This window comes from Oncorhynchus tshawytscha, unplaced genomic scaffold, assembly GCF_018296145.1.
Source record: "Oncorhynchus tshawytscha isolate Ot180627B unplaced genomic scaffold, Otsh_v2.0 Un_contig_1704_pilon_pilon, whole genome shotgun sequence".
Lineage (NCBI taxonomy): Eukaryota > Metazoa > Chordata > Actinopteri > Salmoniformes > Salmonidae > Oncorhynchus > Oncorhynchus tshawytscha.
The window spans coordinates 34,402-52,500 of record NW_024608315.1 but is presented as its reverse complement, the minus strand read 5'-3'; the positions used below and the strand labels follow the sequence as shown (position 1 = coordinate 52,500).

Here is an 18,099-nt window from a genome sequence, read left to right as displayed (position 1 = left end):
TGTAGTGGGTTAGGATGGAGTCAGACTGAATATGTAGTGGGTTAGGATGGAGTCAGACTGAATATGTAGTGGGTTAGGATGGAGTCTGACTGAATATGTAGTGGGTTAGGATGGAGTCTCAGTCAGACTGAACATGTAGTGGGTTAGGATGGAGTCAGACTGAATATGTAGTGGGTTAGGATGGAGTCTGACTGAATATGTAGTGGGTTAGGATGGAGTCTCAGTCAGACTGAACATGTAGTGGTTTAGGATGGAGTCTCAATCAGACTGAATATGTACTGGGTTAGGATGGAGTCTCAATCAGACTGAATATGTAGTGGGTTAGGATGGAGTCTGACTGAATATGTAGTGGGTTAGGATGGAGTCTCAATCAGACTGAATATGTAGTGGGTTAGGATGGAGTCAGACTGAATATGTAGTGGGTTAGGATGGAGTCAGACTGAATATGTAGTGGGTTAGGATGGAGTGTCAATCAGACTGAATATGTAGTGGGTTAGGATGGAGTCTGACTGAATATGTAGTGGGTTAGGATGGAGTCTGACTGAATATGTAAGAGGGTTAGGATGGAGTCAGACTGAACATGTAGTGGGTTAGGATGGAGTCTGACTGAATATGTAGTGGGTTAGGATGGAGTCTTAATCAGACTGAATATGTAGTGGGTTAGGATGGAGTCTGACTGAATATGTAGTGGGTTAGGATGGAGTCTGACTGAATATGTAGTGGGTTAGGGTGGAGTCTGACTGAATATGTAGTGGGTTAGGATGGAGTCTCAATCAGACTGAATATGTAGTGGGTTAGGATGGAGTCAGACTGAATATGTAGTGGGTTAGGATGTAGTGTCAATCAGACTGAATATGTACTGGGTTAGGATGTAGTCTGACTGAATATGTATTGGGTTAGGATGGAGTCTCAATCAGACTGAATATGTAGTGGGTTAGGATGGAGTGTCAATCAGACTGAATATGTGCAGTTTGAGCTACTCCAGGAAGTGGCGTTGCTGGCTAGCTCAGTGCTTTTTTTTTTATAATTACATTTTTTAATTGAACTCTTGATTTAACCAGGCAAGTCAGTTAAGAACACATTCTGATTTACAATGACGGCCTCCAAAAAGGTATAAAGGCCTCCGGGCTGGTACGGATGTAGTGAATGCAATATAAATATAGGACAAAACACGCAATAATCACAACGAGAGAGACAGCACTACATAAAGAGACATACGACAATACAACATGGTAGCAGTACAGAACAGGGTACGAACATTATTGGTCAACAGCACAAAGGGCAAGAACAACTACCTCTTTCCCAACTGTATTTAATTTTTATTTATTTATTTATTTAGCTCCTTTGCACCCCATTATTTTTATTTCTACTTTGCACATTCTTCCATTGCAAATCTACCATTCCAGTGTTTTACTTGCTATATTGTATTTACTTTGCCACCATGGCCTTTTTTGCCTTTACCTCCCTTATCTCACCTCATTTGCTCACATCGTATATAGACTTGTTTATACTGTATTATTGACTGTATGTTTGTTTTACTTCATGTGTAACTCTGTGTCGTTGTATCTGTCGAACTGCTTTGCTTTATCTTGGCCAGGTCGCAATTGTAAATGAGAACTTGTTCTCAACTTGCCTACCTGGTTAAATAAAGGTGTTCTCAACTTGCCTACCTGGTTAAATAAAGGTGTTCTCAACTGGGCCTACCTGGTTAAATAAAGGTGTTCTCAACTTGCCTACCTGGTTAAATAAAGGTGTTCTCAACTAGCCTACCTGCTTAAATAAAGGTGTTCTCAACTAGCCTACCTGGTTAAATAAAGGTGTTCTCAACTAGCCTACCTGCTTAAATAAAGGTGTTCTCAACTAGCCTACCTGGTTAAATAAAGGTGTTCTCAACTAGCCTACCTGGTTAAATAAAGGTGTTCTCAACTAGCCTACCTGGTTAAATAAAGGTGTTCTCAACTAGCCTACCTGGTTAAATAAAGGTGTTCTCAACTGGCCTACCTGGTTAAATAAAGGTGTTCTCAACTGGCCTACCTGGTTAAATAAAGGTGTTCTCAACTAGCCTACCTGGTTAAATAAAGGTGTTCTCAACTAGCCTACCTGGTTAATTAAAGGTGTTCTCAACTAGCCTACCTGGTTAAATAAAGGTGTTCTCAACTAGCCTACCTGGTTAAATAAAGGTGTTCTCAACTAGCCTACCTGGTTAAATAAAGGTAAAATAAATAAATAAAATAAATACATAAATAAAAAGAAGGTAGAGACAACGATACAACAAAGCAGAAACAACTCAGTAAGAGTGTCTGTGATTGAGTCTTTGAATGAAGAGAGATGGAGATCAAACTGTTCAGTTTGAGTGTTTTTTGCAGCTTGTTCCAGTCGCTAGCTGCAGCGAACTGAAAAGACGAGCGACACAGGGATGTGTTCGCTTTGGGGACTTTTTAACAGAATGATTCTGATTTTACGACATCTGAATGTGGAATCAGACGACGACAAGATGATATCGGGGTACTGCAGGGGGAGTCGGCTCAGTGCTGCCCCCTTTCATTGATTAACTCCAATGGAAGGCCGTCAGGGGTACTTGCAGGGGGAGACGGCTCAGTGCTGCCCCCTTTCATTGATTAACTCCAATGGAAGGCCGTCAGGGGTACTGCAGGGGAGACGGCTCAGTGCTGCCCCCTTTCATTGATTAACTCCAATGGAAGGCCGTCAGGGGTACTGCAGGGGAGACGGCTCAGTGCTGCCCCCTTTCATTGATTAACTGCAATGGAAGGCCGTCAGGGGTACTGCAGGGGAGACGCCTCAATGCTGCCCCCTTTCATTGAGTAACTCCAATGGAAGGCCGTTCGTGGTACTGCAGGGGAGACGGCTCAGTGCTGCCCCCTTTCATTGATTAACTCCAATGGAAGGCCGTCCGTGGTACTGCAGGGGAGACGGCTCAGTGCTGCCCCCTTTCATTGAGTAACTCCAATGGAAGGCCGTTCGTGGTACTGCAGGGGGAGACGGGACATACAGAGGGGGGGGGGTGAAGAGTGGGAGAGGCAGCAAAGCAAGGCAGACCGAAAGTAGAAAATGTATGATGTCATCAGTCTCCGACCATGCTGTCGTCGTCTACTCCCGCCCCCGCCTCTGTTCCCACGGAAACAACACACTCACTGTTTCCAGCCACAGTCTCATAGAAGCTGCTCTGGTGTGTGTGTGGTGTGTGTGTGTGTGTCTGGTGTGTGTGTGTGTGTGGTGTGTGTGTGTAGTTTAGCAGTCATAATGTCGTCTGTTTGATCTCTCTAGTCTAGTACTACAGTGTCCGTTCTGCTGAGGCATGTCTAACGTCTGTGTGTCTGGTGTGTGTGTGTGTAGCCACGTCTCCGGTTCCAGGCTCAGAGTTGGAACAGGCCCGCCCCCAGACCAGCGGAGAGGAGGAGCTACAGCTGCAGCTAGCCCTGGCCATGAGCAGAGAGGCTGCTGAACAGGTACACACACACACACACACACACACACACGTTCTATGAGCTTGTGTGGCCTACCACGTCGTGGCGTGACATGAACTGTCTCTCTCTGTGACCCTGTCTCTCTCTCTCTCTCTCTCTCTGTCCCTGTCTCTCTCTCTCTCTCTGTGTCCCTGTCTCTCTCTCTCTCTGTGTCCCTGTCTCTCTCTCTCTCTCTCTCTCTCTCTCTCTCTCTGTCCCTGTCTCTCTCTCTCTGTGTCCCTGTCTCTCTCTCTCTCTCTCTCTCTCTGTGTCCCTGTCTCTCTCTCGCTGTGTCCCTGTCTGTCTCTCTCTCTCTGTGTCCCTGTCTCTCTCTCTCTGTGTCCCTGTCTCTCTCTCTCTGTGTCCCTGTCTCTCTCTCTCTGTGTCCCTGTCTCTCTCTCGCTGTGTCCCTGTCTCTCTCTCTCTCTCTCTGTGTCCCTGTCTCTCTCTCTCTCTGTGTCCCTGTCTCTCTCTCTGTGTCCCTGTCTCTCTCTCTCTCTGTGTCCCTGTCTCTCTCTCTCGCTCCCTGTGCGTCCCTGTGCGTCTCTCTCGCTCCCTGTGCGTCCCTGTCTCTCTCTCTCGCTCCCTGTGCGTCCCTGTCTCTCTCTCTCGCTCTCTGTGCGTCCCTGTCTCTCTCTGTGCAGGAGGACAGGATGCGTCGGGGAGATGACCTGAGACTCCAGATGGCACTCGAGGAGAGTCGTAAAGGAAAAGCCCTCGGTGACACCGGCTCTGGAAAACTAGCCAAGAAGAAGAGAGAGGTACAGACAGAGAACTATCTCAGTGTTTCCCCATGTTATGAGAGAGAGGTACAGACAGAGAACTATCTCAGTGTTTCCCATGTTATGAGAGAGAGGTACAGACAGAGAACTATCTCAGTGTTTCCCATGTTATGAGAGAGAGGTACAGACAGAGAACTATCTCAGTGTTTCCCCATGTTATGAGAGAGAGGTACAGACAGAGAACTATCTCAGTGTTTCCCATGTTATGAGAGAGAGGTACAGACAGAGAACTATCTCAGTGTTTCCCATGTTATGAGAGAGAGGTACAGACAGAGAACTATCTCAGTGTTTCCCATGTTATGAGAGAGAGGTACAGACAGAGAACTATCTCAGTGTTTCCCATGTTATGGCTGTAGGTCGGTAGTCTGTTTTTCTCATAGCTGATTGACCCTCATGAGACTGCTGCTGACTGATTGACCCTCATGAGACTGCTGCTGATTGATTGACCCTCATGAGACTGCTGGCTGATTGACCCTCATGAGACTCCTGCTGGCTGATTGACCCTCATGAGACTCCTGCTGGCTGATTGACCCTCATGAGACTGCTGCTGGCTGATTGATTGACCCTCATGAGACTGCTGGCTGATTGACCCTCATGAGACTCCTGCTGGGCTGACTGATTGACCCCTCATGAGACTGCTGCTGGACTGGCTGATTGACCCCTCATGAGACTGCTGCTGGCTGATTGATTGACCCTCATGAGACTGCTGCTGGGCTGACTGATTGACCCCTCATGAGACTGCTGCTGACTGATTGATTGACCCTCATGAGACTGCTGCTGGGCTGACTGATTGACCCCTCATGAGACTAATGCTGGGCTGGCTGATTGACCCTCATGAGACTGCTGCTGGGCTGACTGATTGACCCCTCATGAGACTAATGCTGGGCTGGCTGATTGACCCTCATGAGACTGCTGCTGGGCTGACTGATTGACCCCTCATGAGACTAATGCTGGGCTGGCTGATTGACCCTCATGAGACTGCTGCTGGGCTGACTGATTGACCCCTCATGAGACTGCTGCTGGACTGGCTGATTGACCCCTCATGAGACTGCTGCTGGCTGATTGATTGACCCTCATGAGACTGCTGCTGGGCTGACTGATTGACCCCTCATGAGACTGCTGCTGACTGATTGATTGACCCTCATGAGACTGCTGCTGGGCTGACTGATTGACCCCTCATGAGACTAATGCTGGGCTGGCTGATTGACCCTCATGAGACTGCTGCTGGGCTGACTGATTGACCCCTCATGAGACTAATGCTGGGCTGGCTGATTGACCCTCATGAGACTGCTGCTGGGCTGACTGATTGACCCTCATGAGACTGCTGCTGGGCTGACTGACTGACCCTCATGAGACTGCTGCTGGGCTGACTGATTGACCCCTCATGAGACTCCTGGCTGATTGACCCTCATGAGACTCCTGCTGGGCTGACTGATTGACCCCTCATGAGACTGCTGCTGGGCTGACTGATTGACCCCTCATGAGACTGCTGGCTGATTGACCCTCATGAGACTGCTGACTGATTGACCCTCATGAGACTGCTGCTGGGCTGACTGATAGGATCTAATGGGTGGTCATCTCTCTCTCTCTCCTCCCAGCAGGCCCAGTCCTCTCTGTTAGGATCTAATGGGTGGTCACCTCTCTCTCTCTCCCAGCAGGCCCAGTCCTCTCTGTTAGGATCTAATGGGTGGTCATCTCTCTCTCTCTCCTCCCAGCAGGCCCAGTCCTCTCTGTTAGGATCTAATGGGTGGTCATCTCTCTCTCTTTCCTCCCAGCAGGCCCAGTCCTCTCTGTTAGGATCTAATGGGTGGTCATCTCTCTCTCTCTCTCCCAGCAGGCCCAGTCCTCTCTGTTAGGATCTAATGGGTGGTCATCTCTCTCTCTTTCCTCCCAGCAGGCCCAGTCCTCTCTGTTAGGATCTAATGGGTGGTCATCTCTCTCTCTCTCCTCCCAGCAGGCCCAGTCCTCTCTGTTGGATCTGATGGATGTTCGAATCGGACTCGGCCGACCCCTGGGGGCGAGAGGAGGAGGAGGCGCTGCCGCCGCACCAGACCCTGGCAGGCCTACGGTACACACACACACACACACACACACACACACACACACACACCGTGTCTGAATCCCCTTGTGCTCTAAAGTTATTTCGGTAATGTGATATAATAATAATAAATAATAATAAAATATAATGTTTTATATTATGTGAAATGTAGATAATGGAGTGCTTTTAAATGCCAGGATGTAAAACTCATTTTGAGGGTTTTCATCTAGTAGAATTCACTGCGTCACTAATTAGGAAGAGTCCTCTTTTTGATATCAACATGTTTGACAACAGCTGATAATCCAGATTAGGAGGACGAGCTGTTCCCAAATGAACCAATGGGAGTCCCTGACTCAATACAACAGCTGATAATCCAGATTAGGAGGACGAGCTGTTCCCAAATGAACCAATGGGAGTCCCTGACTCAATACAACAGTATGATAATCCAGATTAGGGGGACGAGCTGTTCCCAAATGAACCAATGGGAGTCCCTGGAACAATACAACAGCTGTAATCCAGATTAGGGGGACGAGCTGTTCCCAAATGAACCAATGGGAGTCCCTGACTCAATACAACAGTATGATAATCCAGATTAGGGGGACGAGCTGTTCCCAAATGAACCAATGGGAGTCCCTGGAACAATACAACAGCTGTAATCCAGATTAGGGGGACGAGCTGTTCCCAAATGAACCAATGGGAGTCCCTGACTCAATACAACAGTATGATAATCCAGATTAGGGGGACGAGCTGTTCCCAAATGAACCAATGGGAGTCCCTGACTCAATACAACAGCTGATAATCCAGATTAGGGGGCGAGCTGTTCCCAAATGAACCAATGGGAGTCCCTGGAACAATACAACAGCTGTAATCCAGATTAGGGGGACGAGCTGTTCCCAAATTAACCAATGGGAGTCCCTGACTCAATACAACAGCTGATAATCCAGATTAGGGGGACGAGCTGTTCCCAAATTAACCAATGGGAGTCCCTGACTCAATACAACAGAATGATAATCCAGATTAGGGGGACGAGCTGTTCCCAAATGAACCAATGGGAGTCCCTGACTCAATACAACAGTATGATAATCCAGATTAGGGGGACGAGCTGTTCCCAAATGAACCAATGGGAGTCCCTGGAACAATACAACAGTTGATAATCCAGATTAGGGGGACGAGCTGTTCCCAAATGAACCAATGGGAGTCCCTGACTCAATACAACAGTATGATAATCCAGATTAGGGGGACGAGCTGTTCCCAAATGAACCAATGGGAGTCCCTGACTCAATACAACAGTATGATAATCCAGATTAGGGGACGAGCTGTTCCCAAATGAACCAATGGGAGTCCCTGACTCAATACAACAGTATGATAATCCAGATTAGGGGGACGAGCTGTTCCCAAATGAACCAATGGGAGTCCCTGACTCAATACAACAGTTGATAATCCAGATTAGGAGGGCGAGCTGTTCCCAAATGAACCAATGGGAGTCCCTGACTCAATACAACAGTATGATAATCCAGATTAGGGGGACGAGCTGTTCCCAAATGAACCAATGGGAGTCCCTGACTCAATACAACAGTATGATAATCCAGATTAGGGGGACGAGCTGTTCCCAAATGAACCAATGGGAGTCCCTGACTCAATACAACAGTTGATAATCCAGATTAGGGGGACACGCTGTTCCCAAATGAACCAATGGGAGTCCCTGGAACAATACAACAGCTGATAATCCAGATTAGGGGGACGAGCAGTTCCCAAATGAACCAATGGGAGTCCCTGACTCAATACAACAGTATGATAATCCAGATTAGGGGGACGAGCTGTTCCCAAATGAACCAATGGGAGTCCCTGACTCAATACAACAGTATGATAATCCAGATTAGGGGGACGAGCTGTTCCCAAATGAACCAATGGGAGTCCCTGACTCAATACAACAGTATGATAATCCAGATTAGGGGGACGAGCTGTTCCCAAATGAACCAATGGGAGTCCCTGACTCAATACAACAGTTGATAATCCAGATTAGGAGGACGAGCTGTTCCCAAATGAACCAATGGGAGTCCCTGACTCAATACAACAGTATGATAATCCAGATTAGGGGGCGAGCTGTTCCCAAATGAACCAATGGGAGTCCCTGACTCAATACAACAGTATGATAATCCAGATTAGGGGACGAGCTGTTCCCAAATGAACCAATGGGAGTCCCTGACTCAATACAACAGCTGATAATCCAGATTAGGAGGACGAGCTGTTCCCAAATGAACCAATGGGAGTCCCTGACTCAATACAACAGCTGATAATCCAGATTAGGGGACACGCTGTTCCCAAATGAACCAATGGGAGTCCCTGGAACAATACAACAGTTGATAATCCAGATTAGGCGGACACGCTGTTCCCAAATGAACCAATGGGAGTCCCTGACTCAATACAACAGTATGATAATCCAGATTAGGGGACGAGCTGTTCCCAAATGAACCAATGGGAGTCCCTGACTCAATACAACAGTATGATAATCCAGATTAGGGGGACGAGCTGTTCCCAAATGAACCAATGGGAGTCCCTGACTCAATACAACAGTATGATAATCCAGATTAGGGGACGAGCTGTTCCCAAATGAACCAATGGGAGTCCCTGACTCAATACAACAGTATGATAATCCAGATTAGGGGGACAAGCTGCTCCCAAATGAACCAATGGGAGTCCCTGGAACAATACAACAGCTGATAAGCCAGATTAGGGGGGACGAGCTGTTCCCAAATGAACCAATGGGAGTCCCTGGAACAATACAACGGGTGGAGGCGGGGGTGGAGAGGCGGGGGGTGGAGAGAGATGGGTGGAGAGGCAGGGGTGGAGAGAGATGGGTGGAGAGGCAGGGGGTGGAGAGGGATGGGGGGAGAGGCGGGGGGTGGAGAGAGACTGGGGGAGAGGGGGATGCCAGAGAGAGGGGGTGGAGAGAGGGGGGGAGGACGGAGAGAGGGTGGGGACTGAGAGAGGGTGGGGACTGAGGGGGACGGAGAGGGGGACGGAGAGGGTGGGGACGGAGAGAGGGGGAGAGGGTGGGGACGGAGAGAGGTGGGGACTGAGAGGGGGACTGAGGGGGAGGAGAGAGAGAGGGGGACTGAGGGGGACGGAGAGAGAGAGGTGACGGGACGGAGAGAGAGAGGTGACGGGACGGAGAGAGAGAGGGGGGACTGAGGGGGACGGAGAGAGAGAGGGGGGACTGAGGGGGACGGAGAGAGAGGGGCGGACGGAGAGAGAGAGAGGTGACGGGACGGAGAGAGAGAGGGGTGGACTGAGGGGGACGGAGAGAGAAGGGAGGACGGAGAGAGAGGGGCGGACGGAGAGAGAGAGAGGTGACGGGACGGAGAGAGAGAGAGGGGGACTGAGGGGGACGGAGAGAGAGAGAGGTGACGGACGGAGAGAGAGAGAGGTGACGGGACGGAGAGAGAGAGGGGGACTGAGGGGGACGGAGAGAGGGGCGGACGGAGAGAGAGAGAGGTGACGGGACGGAGAGAGAGGGGGGGGACTGAGGGGGACGGAGAGAGAGGGGGGACGGAGAGAGAGGGGCGGACGGAGAGAGAGAGGGACGGGACGGAGAGAGAGAGGGGGACTGAGGGGGGACGGAGAGAGATGGGGGACGGACGGAGAGGGAGAGAGAGGGGGGACGGAGAGAGAGGGGGGAGAGAGAGAGGGGGAGAGAGATGTTAGTCGTCCAGAACAGTAGTGATCTGAAAACGAGGAACAGCATTGTGACAGACAGCAGGAATGACTTGTCATCTGTCTACTGGGGGGGACTCATGTTGTGTCTGTGTGTCCAGGTGCAGCCCCAAAGCCAGTGGCTCCAGTAGACCCCTGGGGGCCCCCGTCCTCCTCTGTTTCCCCCATGAAGAGCAGTGATCCCTGGGGAACCAACCCTGCTCCCGACCCCTGGAGTTCTGGAGGAACCTCCTACGCAGGTACACCTCAACACCAGGGTTTAGTTAGCCGGTAGTAGCTGGCTCCTACACCTCAACGCCAGGGTTTAGTTAGCCGGTAATAGCTGGCTCCTACACCTCAACGCCAGGGTTTAGTTAGCCGGTAGTAGCTGGCTCCTACACCTCAACGCCAGGGTTTAGTTAGCCGGTAGTAGCTGGCTCCTACACCTCAACGCCAGGGTTTAGTTAGCCGGTAGTAGCTGGCTCCTACACCTCAACGCCAGGGTTTAGTTAGCCGGTAGTAGCTGGCTCCTACACCTCAACGCCAGGGTTTAGTTAGCCGGTAATAGCTGGCTCCTACACCTCAACGCCAGGGTTTAGTTAGCCGGTAGTAGCTGGCTCCTACACCTCAACGCCAGGGTTTAGTTAGCCGGTAGTAGCTGGCTCCTACACCTCAACTCAACGCCAGGGTTTAGTTAGCCGGTAGTAGCTGGCTCCTACACCTCAACACCAGGGTTTAGTTAGCCGGTAGTAGCTGGCTCCTACACCTCAACACCAGGGTTTAGTTAGCCGGTAGTAGCTGGCTCCTACACCTCAACACCAGGGTTTAGTTAGCCGGTAGTAGCTGGTACACCTCAACACCAGGGTTTAGTTAGCCGGTAGTAGCTGGCTCCTATATCTCAACACCAGGGTTTAGTTAGCCGGTAGTAGCTGGCTCCTACACCTCAACACCAGGGTTTAGTTAGCCGGTAGTAGCTGGCTCCTACACCTCAACGCTAGGGTTTAGTTAGCCGGTAGTAGCTGGCTCCTACACCTCAACGCCAGGGTTTAGTTAGCCGGTAGTAGCTGGCTCCTACACCTCAACGCCAGGGTTTAGTTAGCCAGTAGTAGCTGGCTCCTACACCTCAACGCCAGGGTTTAGTTAGCCGGTAGTAGCTGGTACACCTCAACACCAGGGTTTAGTTAGCCGGTAGGAGCTGGCTCCTTCACCTCAACACCAGGGTTTAGTTAGCCGGTAGTAGCTGGCACCTACACCTCAACACCAGGGTTTAGTAAGCCGGTAGTAGCTGGCTCCTACACCTCAACACCAGGGTTTAGTTAGCCGGTAGTAGCTGGCTCCTACACCTCAACACCAGGGTTTAGTTAGCCGGTAGTAGCTGGCTCCTACACCTCAACACTAGGGTTTAGTTAGCCGGTAGTAGCTGGCTCCTACACCTCAACGCCAGGGTTTAGTTAGCCGGTAGTAGCTGGCTCCTACACCTCAACGCCAGGGTTTAGTTAGCCGGTAATAGCTGGCTCCTACACCTCAACGCCAGGGTTTAGTTAGCCGGTAGTAGCTGGCTCCTACACCTCAACACTAGGGTTTAGTTAGCCGGTAGTAGCTGGCTCCTACACCTCAACGCCAGGGTTTAGTTAGCCGGTAGTAGCTGGCTCCTACACCTCAATGCCAGGGTTTAGTTAGCCGGTAATAGCTGGCTCCTACACCTCAACGCCAGGGTTTAGTTAGCCGGTAGTAGCTGGCTCCTACACCTCAACACCAGGGTTTAGTTAGCCGGTAGTAGCTGGCTCCTACACCTCAACACCAGGGTTTAGTTAGCCGGTAGTAGCTGGTACACCTCAACACCAGGGTTTAGTTAGCCGGTAGTAGCTGGCTCCTACACCTCAACACCAGGGTTTAGTTAGCCGGTAGTAGCTGGTACACCTCAACACCAGGGTTTAGTTAGCCGGTAGTAGCTGGCTCCTATACCTCAACACCAGGGTTTAGTTAGCCGGTAGTAGCTGGCTCCTACACCTCAACACCAGGGTTTAGTTAGCCGGTAGTAGCTGGCTCCTAAACCTCAACGCCAGGGTTTAGTTAGCCGGTAGTAGCTGGCTCCTACACCTCAACGCCAGGGTTTAGTTAGCCGGTAGTAGCTGGCTCCTACACCTCAACGCCAGGGTTTAGTTAGCCAGTAGTAGCTGGCTCCTACACCTCAACGCCAGGGTTTAGTTAGCCAGTAGTAGCTGGCTCCTACACCTCAACACCAGGGTTTAGTTAGCCGGTAGTAGCTGGCTCCTACACCTCAACGCCAGGGTTTAGTTAGCCAGTAGTAGCTGGCTCCTACACCTCAACACCAGGGTTTAGTTAGCCGGTAGTAGCTGGTACACCTCAACACCAGGGTTTAGTTAGCCGGTAGTAGCTGGCTCCTTCACCTCAACACCAGGGTTTATTTAGCCGGTAGTAGCTGGCACCTACACCTCAACACCAGGGTTTAGTAAGCCGGTAGTAGCTGGTACACCTCAACACCAGGGTTTAGTTAGCCGGTAGTAGCTGGTACACCTCAACACCAGGGTTTAGTTAGCCGGTAGTAGCTGGTACACCTCAACACCAGGGTTTAGTTAGCCGGTAGTAGCTGGCTCCTATACCTCAACACCAGGCTTTAGTTAGCCGGTAGTAGCTGGCTCCTACACCTCAACACCAGGGTTTAGTTAGCCGGTAGTAGCTGGTACACCTCAACACCAGGGTTTAGTTAGCCGGTAGTAGCTGGCACCTACACCTCAACACCAGGGTTTAGTTAGCCGGTAGTAGCTGGCACCTACACCTCAACACCAGGGTTTAGTTAGCCGGTAGTAGCTGGCACCTACACCTCAACACCAGAGTTTAGTTAGCCGGTAGTAGCTGGCACCTACACCTCAACACCAGGGTTTAGTTAGCCGGTAGTAGCTGGCACCTACACCTCAACACCAGGGTTTAGTTAGCCGGTAGTAGCTGGCTCCTACACCTCAACACCAGGGTTTAGTTAGCCGGTAGTAGCTGGCTCCTACACCTCAACACCAGGGTTTAGTTAGCCGGTAGTAGCTGGCTCCTACACCTCAACACCAGGGTTTAGTTAGCCGGTAGTAGCTGGCTCCTACACCTCAACACCAGGGTTTAGTTAGCCGGTAGTAGCTGTCTCCTACACCTCAACACCAGGGTTTAGTTAGCCGGTAGTAGCTGGTACACCTCAACACCAGGGTTTAGTTAGCCGGTAGTAGCTGGCTCCTACACCTCAACACCAGGGTTTAGTTAGCCGGTAGTAGCTGGCTCCTACACCTCAACACCAGGGTTTAGTTAGCCGGTAGTAGCTGGTACACCTCAACACCAGGGTTTAGTTAGCCGGTAGTAGCTGGCTCCTACACCTCAACATCAGGGTTTAGTTAGCCGGTAGTAGCTGGCTCCTATACCTCAACACCAGGGTTTAGTTAGCCGGTAGTAGCTGGCTCCTAAACCTCAACGCCAGGGTTTAGTTAGCCGTTAGTAGCTGGCTCCTACACCTCAACGCCAGGGTTTAGTTAGCCGGTAGTAGCTGGCTCCTACACCTCAACGCCAGGGTTTAGTTAGCCAGTAGTAGCTGGCTCCTACACCTCAACACCAGGGTTTAGTTAGCCGGTAGTAGCTGGTACACCTCAACACCAGGGTTTAGTTAGCCGGTAGTAGCTGGCTCCTTCACCTCAACACCAGGGTTTATTTAGCCGGTAGTAGCTGGCACCTACACCTCAACACCAGAGTTTAGTTAGCCGGTAGTAGCTGGCACCTACACCTCAACACCAGGGTTTAGTTAGCCGGTAGTAGCTGGCACCTACACCTCAACACCAGGGTTTAGTTAGCCGGTAGTAGCTGGCACCTACACCTCAACACCAGGGTTTAGTTAGCCGGTAGTAGCTGGCTCCTACACCTCAACACCAGGGTTTAGTTAGCCGGTAGTAGCTGGCACCTACACCTCAACACCAGGGTTTAGTTAGCCGGTAGTAGCTGGCACCTACACCTCAACACCAGGGTTTAGTTAGCCGGTAGTAGCTGGCTTCTATACCTCAACACCAGGGTTTAGTTAGCCGGTAGTAGCTGGCTCCTACACCTCAACACCAGGGTTTAGTTAGCCGGTAGTAGCTGGCTCCTATACCTCAACACCAGGGTTTAGTTAGCCGGTAGTAGCTGGTACACCTCAACACCAGGGTTTAGTTAGCCGGTAGTAGCTGGTACACCTCAACACCAGGGTTTAGTTAGCCGGTAGTAGCTGGCTCCTATACCTCAACACCAGGGTTTAGTTAGCCGGTAGTAGCTGGTACACCTCAACACCAGGGTTTAGTTAGCCGGTAGTAGCTGGCACCTACACCTCAACACCAGGGTTTAGTTAGCCGGTAGTAGCTGGCACCTACACCTCAACACCAGGGTTTAGTTAGCCGGTAGTAGCTGGCTCCTACACCTCAACACCAGGGTTTAGTTAGCCGGTAGTAGCTGGCTCCTACACCTCAACACCAGGGTTTAGTTAGCCGGTAGTAGCTGGCTCCTACACCTCAACACCAGGGTTTAGTTAGCCGGTAGTAGCTGGCACCTACACCTCAACGCCAGGGTTTAGTTAGCCGGTAGTAGCTGGCTCCTACACCTCAACGCCAGGGTTTAGTTAGCCGGTAGTAGCTGGCTCCTACACCTCAACGCCAGGGTTTAGTTAGCCGGTAGTAGCTGGCTCCTACACCTCAACGCCAGGGTTTAGTTAGCCGGTAGTAGCTGGCTCCTACACCTCAACGCCAGGGTTTAGTTAGCCGGTAGTAGCTGGCTCCTACACCTCAACGCCAGGGTTTAGTTAGCCGGTAGTAGCTGGCTCCTACACCTCAACGCCAGGGTTTAGTTAGCCGGTAGTAGCTGGCTCCTACACCTCAACGCCAGGGTTTAGTTAGCCGGTAGTAGCTGGCTCCTACACCTCAACGCCAGGGTTTAGTTAGCCGGTAGTAGCTGGCTCCTACACCTCAACGCCAGGGTTTAGTTAGCCGGTAGTAGCTGGCTCCTACACCTCAACGCCAGGGTTTAGTTAGCCGGTAGTAGCTGGCTCCTACACCTCAACGCCAGGGTTTAGTTAGCCGGTAGTAGCTGGCTCCTACACCTCAACACCAGGGTTTAGTTAGCCGGTAGTAGCTGGCTCCTACACCTCAACACCAGGGTTTAGTTAGCCGGTAGTAGCTGGTACACCTCAACACCAGGGTTTAGTTAGCCGGTAGTAGCTGGCACCTACACCTCAACACCAGGGTTTAGTTAGCCTGTAGTAGCTGGCTCCTACACCTCAACACCAGGGTTTAGTTAGCCGGTAGTAGCTGGTACACCTCAACACCAGGGTTTAGTTAGCCGGTAGTAGCTGGCTCCTATACCTCAACACCAGGGTTTAGTTAGCCGGTAGTAGCTGGCTCCTTCACCTCAACACCAGGGTTTAGTTAGCCGGTAGTAGCTGGCACCTACACCTCAACACCAGGGTTTAGTAAGCCGGTAGTAGCTGGTACACCTCAACACCAGGGTTTAGTTAGCCGGTAGTAGCTGGTACACCTCAACACCAGGGTTTAGTTAGCCGGTAGTAGCTGGTACACCTCAACACCAGGGTTTAGTTAGCCGGTAGTAGCTGGCTCCTATACCTCAACACCAGGGTTTAGTTATCCGGTAGTAGCTGGCTCCTACACCTCAACACCAGGGTTTAGTTAGCCTGTAGTAGCTGGCTCCTACACCTCAACACCAGGGTTTAGTTAGCCTGTAGTAGCTACTCCTACACCTCAACACCAGGGTTTAGTTAGCCGGTAGTAGCTGGTACACCTCAACACCAGGGTTTAGTTAGCCGGTAGTAGCTGGCACCTACACCTCAACACCAGGGTTTAGTTAGCCGGTAGTAGCTGGCTCCTACACCTCAACACCAGGGTTTAGTTAGCCGGTAGTAGCTGGTACACCTCAACACCAGGGTTTAGTTAGCCGGTAGTAGCTGGCTCCTATACCTCAACACCAGGGTTTAGTTAGCCGGTAGTAGCTGGTACACCTCAACACCAGGGTTTAGTTAGCCGGTAGTAGCTGGCTCCTATACCTCAACACCAGGGTTTAGTTAGCCGGTAGTAGCTGGTACACCTCAACACCAGGGTTTAGTTAGCCGGTAGTAGCTGGTACACCTCAACACCAGGGTTTAGTTAGCCGGTAGTAGCTGGTACACCTCAACACCAGGGTTTAGTTAGCCGGTAGTAGCTGGCACCTACACCTCAACACCAGGGTTTAGTTAGCCGGTAGTAGCTGGCACCTACACCTCAACACCAGGGTTTAGTTAGCCGGTAGTAGCTGGCACCTACACCTCAACACCAGGGTTTAGTTAGCCGGTAGTAGCTGGCACCTACACCTCAACACCAGGGTTTAGTTAGCCGGTAGTAGCTGGCACCTACACCTCAACACCAGAGTTTAGTTAGCCGGTACTAGCTGGCACCTACACCTCAACACCAGGGTTTAGTTAGCCGGTAGTAGCTGGCACCTACACCTCAACACCAGGGTTTAGTTAGCCGGTAGTAGCTGGCTCCTACACCTCAACACCAGGGTTTAGTTAGCCGGTAGTAGCTGGTACACCTCAACACCAGGGTTTAGTTAGCCGGTAGTAGCTGGCTCCTATACCTCAACTCCAGGGTTTAGTTAGCCGGTAGTAGCTGGCTCCTACACCTCAACGCCAGGGTTTAGTTAGCCGGTAGTAGCTGGCTCCTACACCTCAACGCCAGGGTTTAGTTAGCCGGTAGTAGCTGGCTCCTACACCTCAACGCCAGGGTTTAGTTAGCCGGTAGTAGCTGGCTCCTACACCTCAACGCCAGGGTTTAGTTAGCCGGTAGTAGCTGGCTCCTACACCTCAACATCAGGGTTTAGTTAGCCGGTAGTAGCTGGCTCCTACTCCTCAACATCAGGGTTTAGTTAGCCGGTAGTAGCTGATATTTTAGTTCATGTTTTGAGGTAATGTTTACCCTTTTAAGGTAGCATCGTCAAAACCCAACCTGAGATGTTTAGGGAATTACTTCATCAAGACTTCCTCGTGGGCCGTTGAAACCAGCATTTCTGTCCTCTTCTTCTGGTTTTCTAATCAACTTTCTTTTGTTGTCCGGAAGCCAAAGGTACAATCCTCGTCGTATTGAGGACCCGTTGTGTGAGGGCGGGTCCCGGTCTGTATTGAGGGCGGGCCCCGGTCTGTATTGAGGGCGGGCCCCGGTCTGTATTGAGGGCGGGCCCCGGTCTGTATTGAGGGCGGGCCCCGGTCTGTATTGAGGGCGGGCCCCGGTCTGTATTGAGGGCGGGCCCCGGTCTGTATTGAGGCGGGCCCCGGTCTGTATTGAGGGCGGGCCCCGGTCTGTATTGAGGGCGGGCCCCGGTGCGTATGAGGGCGGGCCCCGGTGCGTATTGAGGGCGGGCCCCGGTCCGGGTCTGTATTGAAGGCGGGCCCCGGTCCGGGTCGGCATGAGGGCGGGCCCCGGTCTGTATTGAGGCGGGCCCGGTCTGTATTGAGGGGCCCCGGGTCCCGGGCCCCGGTCTGTATTGAGGAGGGTCCCGGGCCCCGGTCTGTATTGAGGAGGGTCCCGGGCCCCGGTCTGTATTGAGGGCGGGCTCAAATGTCTGAGTCAGTAAGTATTCAACCCACAGTTGAAACTGGAGCAGCAGCATGACCAGGTGGACTGGGGACAACAAGGACTCATCAGCCAGGGTTAACCTCTCTCTCTCTCTCTCTCTCTCTCTCTCTCTGTCTCTGTCTCTCTGTCTCTCTGTCTCTTTCTCTCTCTCTCTCTCTCTGTCTCTGTCTCTCTGTCTCTCTCTTTCTCTCTCTTTCACTCTTTCTTTCTCTCTCTCTCTGTCTCTCTCTGTCTCTGTCTCTCTCTTTCTCTTGCTTTCACTCTCTTTCTCTCTCTTTCTCTCTCTTTCTCTCTCTCTCTGTGTAATCCTCTAGGTGATGGTCGGGGTCTCTCCTCCCTGACTAGTGGTACCGGGACCTGTTTGACCCTCTGCCCAACAGGAAGACCCCAGAGTCCTTCCTGGGTCCTAATGCAGCATTGGTCAACCTGGACTCACTGGTCACCAAGCCTCCTCAGCCTGCTCCTATTGTCAACCCCTTCCTCGC

At 51.4% G+C, this 18,099-nt stretch overlaps 1 protein-coding gene across 2 annotated transcripts; it reads left to right on the top strand.

Moving 5' to 3' along the window:
• The first annotated feature begins 3,228 nt into the window (after positions 1 to 3,228).
• LOC121843443 (epsin-2-like) lies at positions 3,229 to 18,097 on the top strand. Of its 2 annotated transcripts, none has more exons than XM_042313035.1 (5): positions 3,229 to 3,467; positions 4,109 to 4,225; positions 6,204 to 6,314; positions 10,100 to 10,237; positions 17,929 to 18,097. In XM_042313035.1, exons 1-4 carry the CDS (start codon positions 3,444 to 3,446, stop codon positions 10,127 to 10,129), a joined length of 282 nt encoding a protein of 93 aa, XP_042168969.1. In that variant the 5' UTR covers positions 3,229 to 3,443; the 3' UTR covers positions 10,130 to 10,237; positions 17,929 to 18,097. The 2 variants fall into 2 exon arrangements, with proteins under 2 accessions (XP_042168969.1, XP_042168968.1); XM_042313034.1 differs by having other exon boundaries at positions 3,235 to 3,467; positions 6,201 to 6,314.
• Positions 18,098 to 18,099: the final 2 nt, after the last annotated feature.

Coding starts and splice junctions, on each gene's coding strand:
- LOC121843443 (XM_042313034.1), top strand. CDS start 3,444: ATGAGCAGAGAGGCTGCTGAACAG. Junction 3,468..4,108: donor GCAGAGAGGCTGCTGAACAG/GTACACACACAC, acceptor CTCTCTGTGCAG/GAGGACAGGATGCGTCGGGG. Junction 4,226..6,200: donor TAGCCAAGAAGAAGAGAGAG/GTACAGACAGAG, acceptor CTCTCCTCCCAG/CAGGCCCAGTCCTCTCTGTT.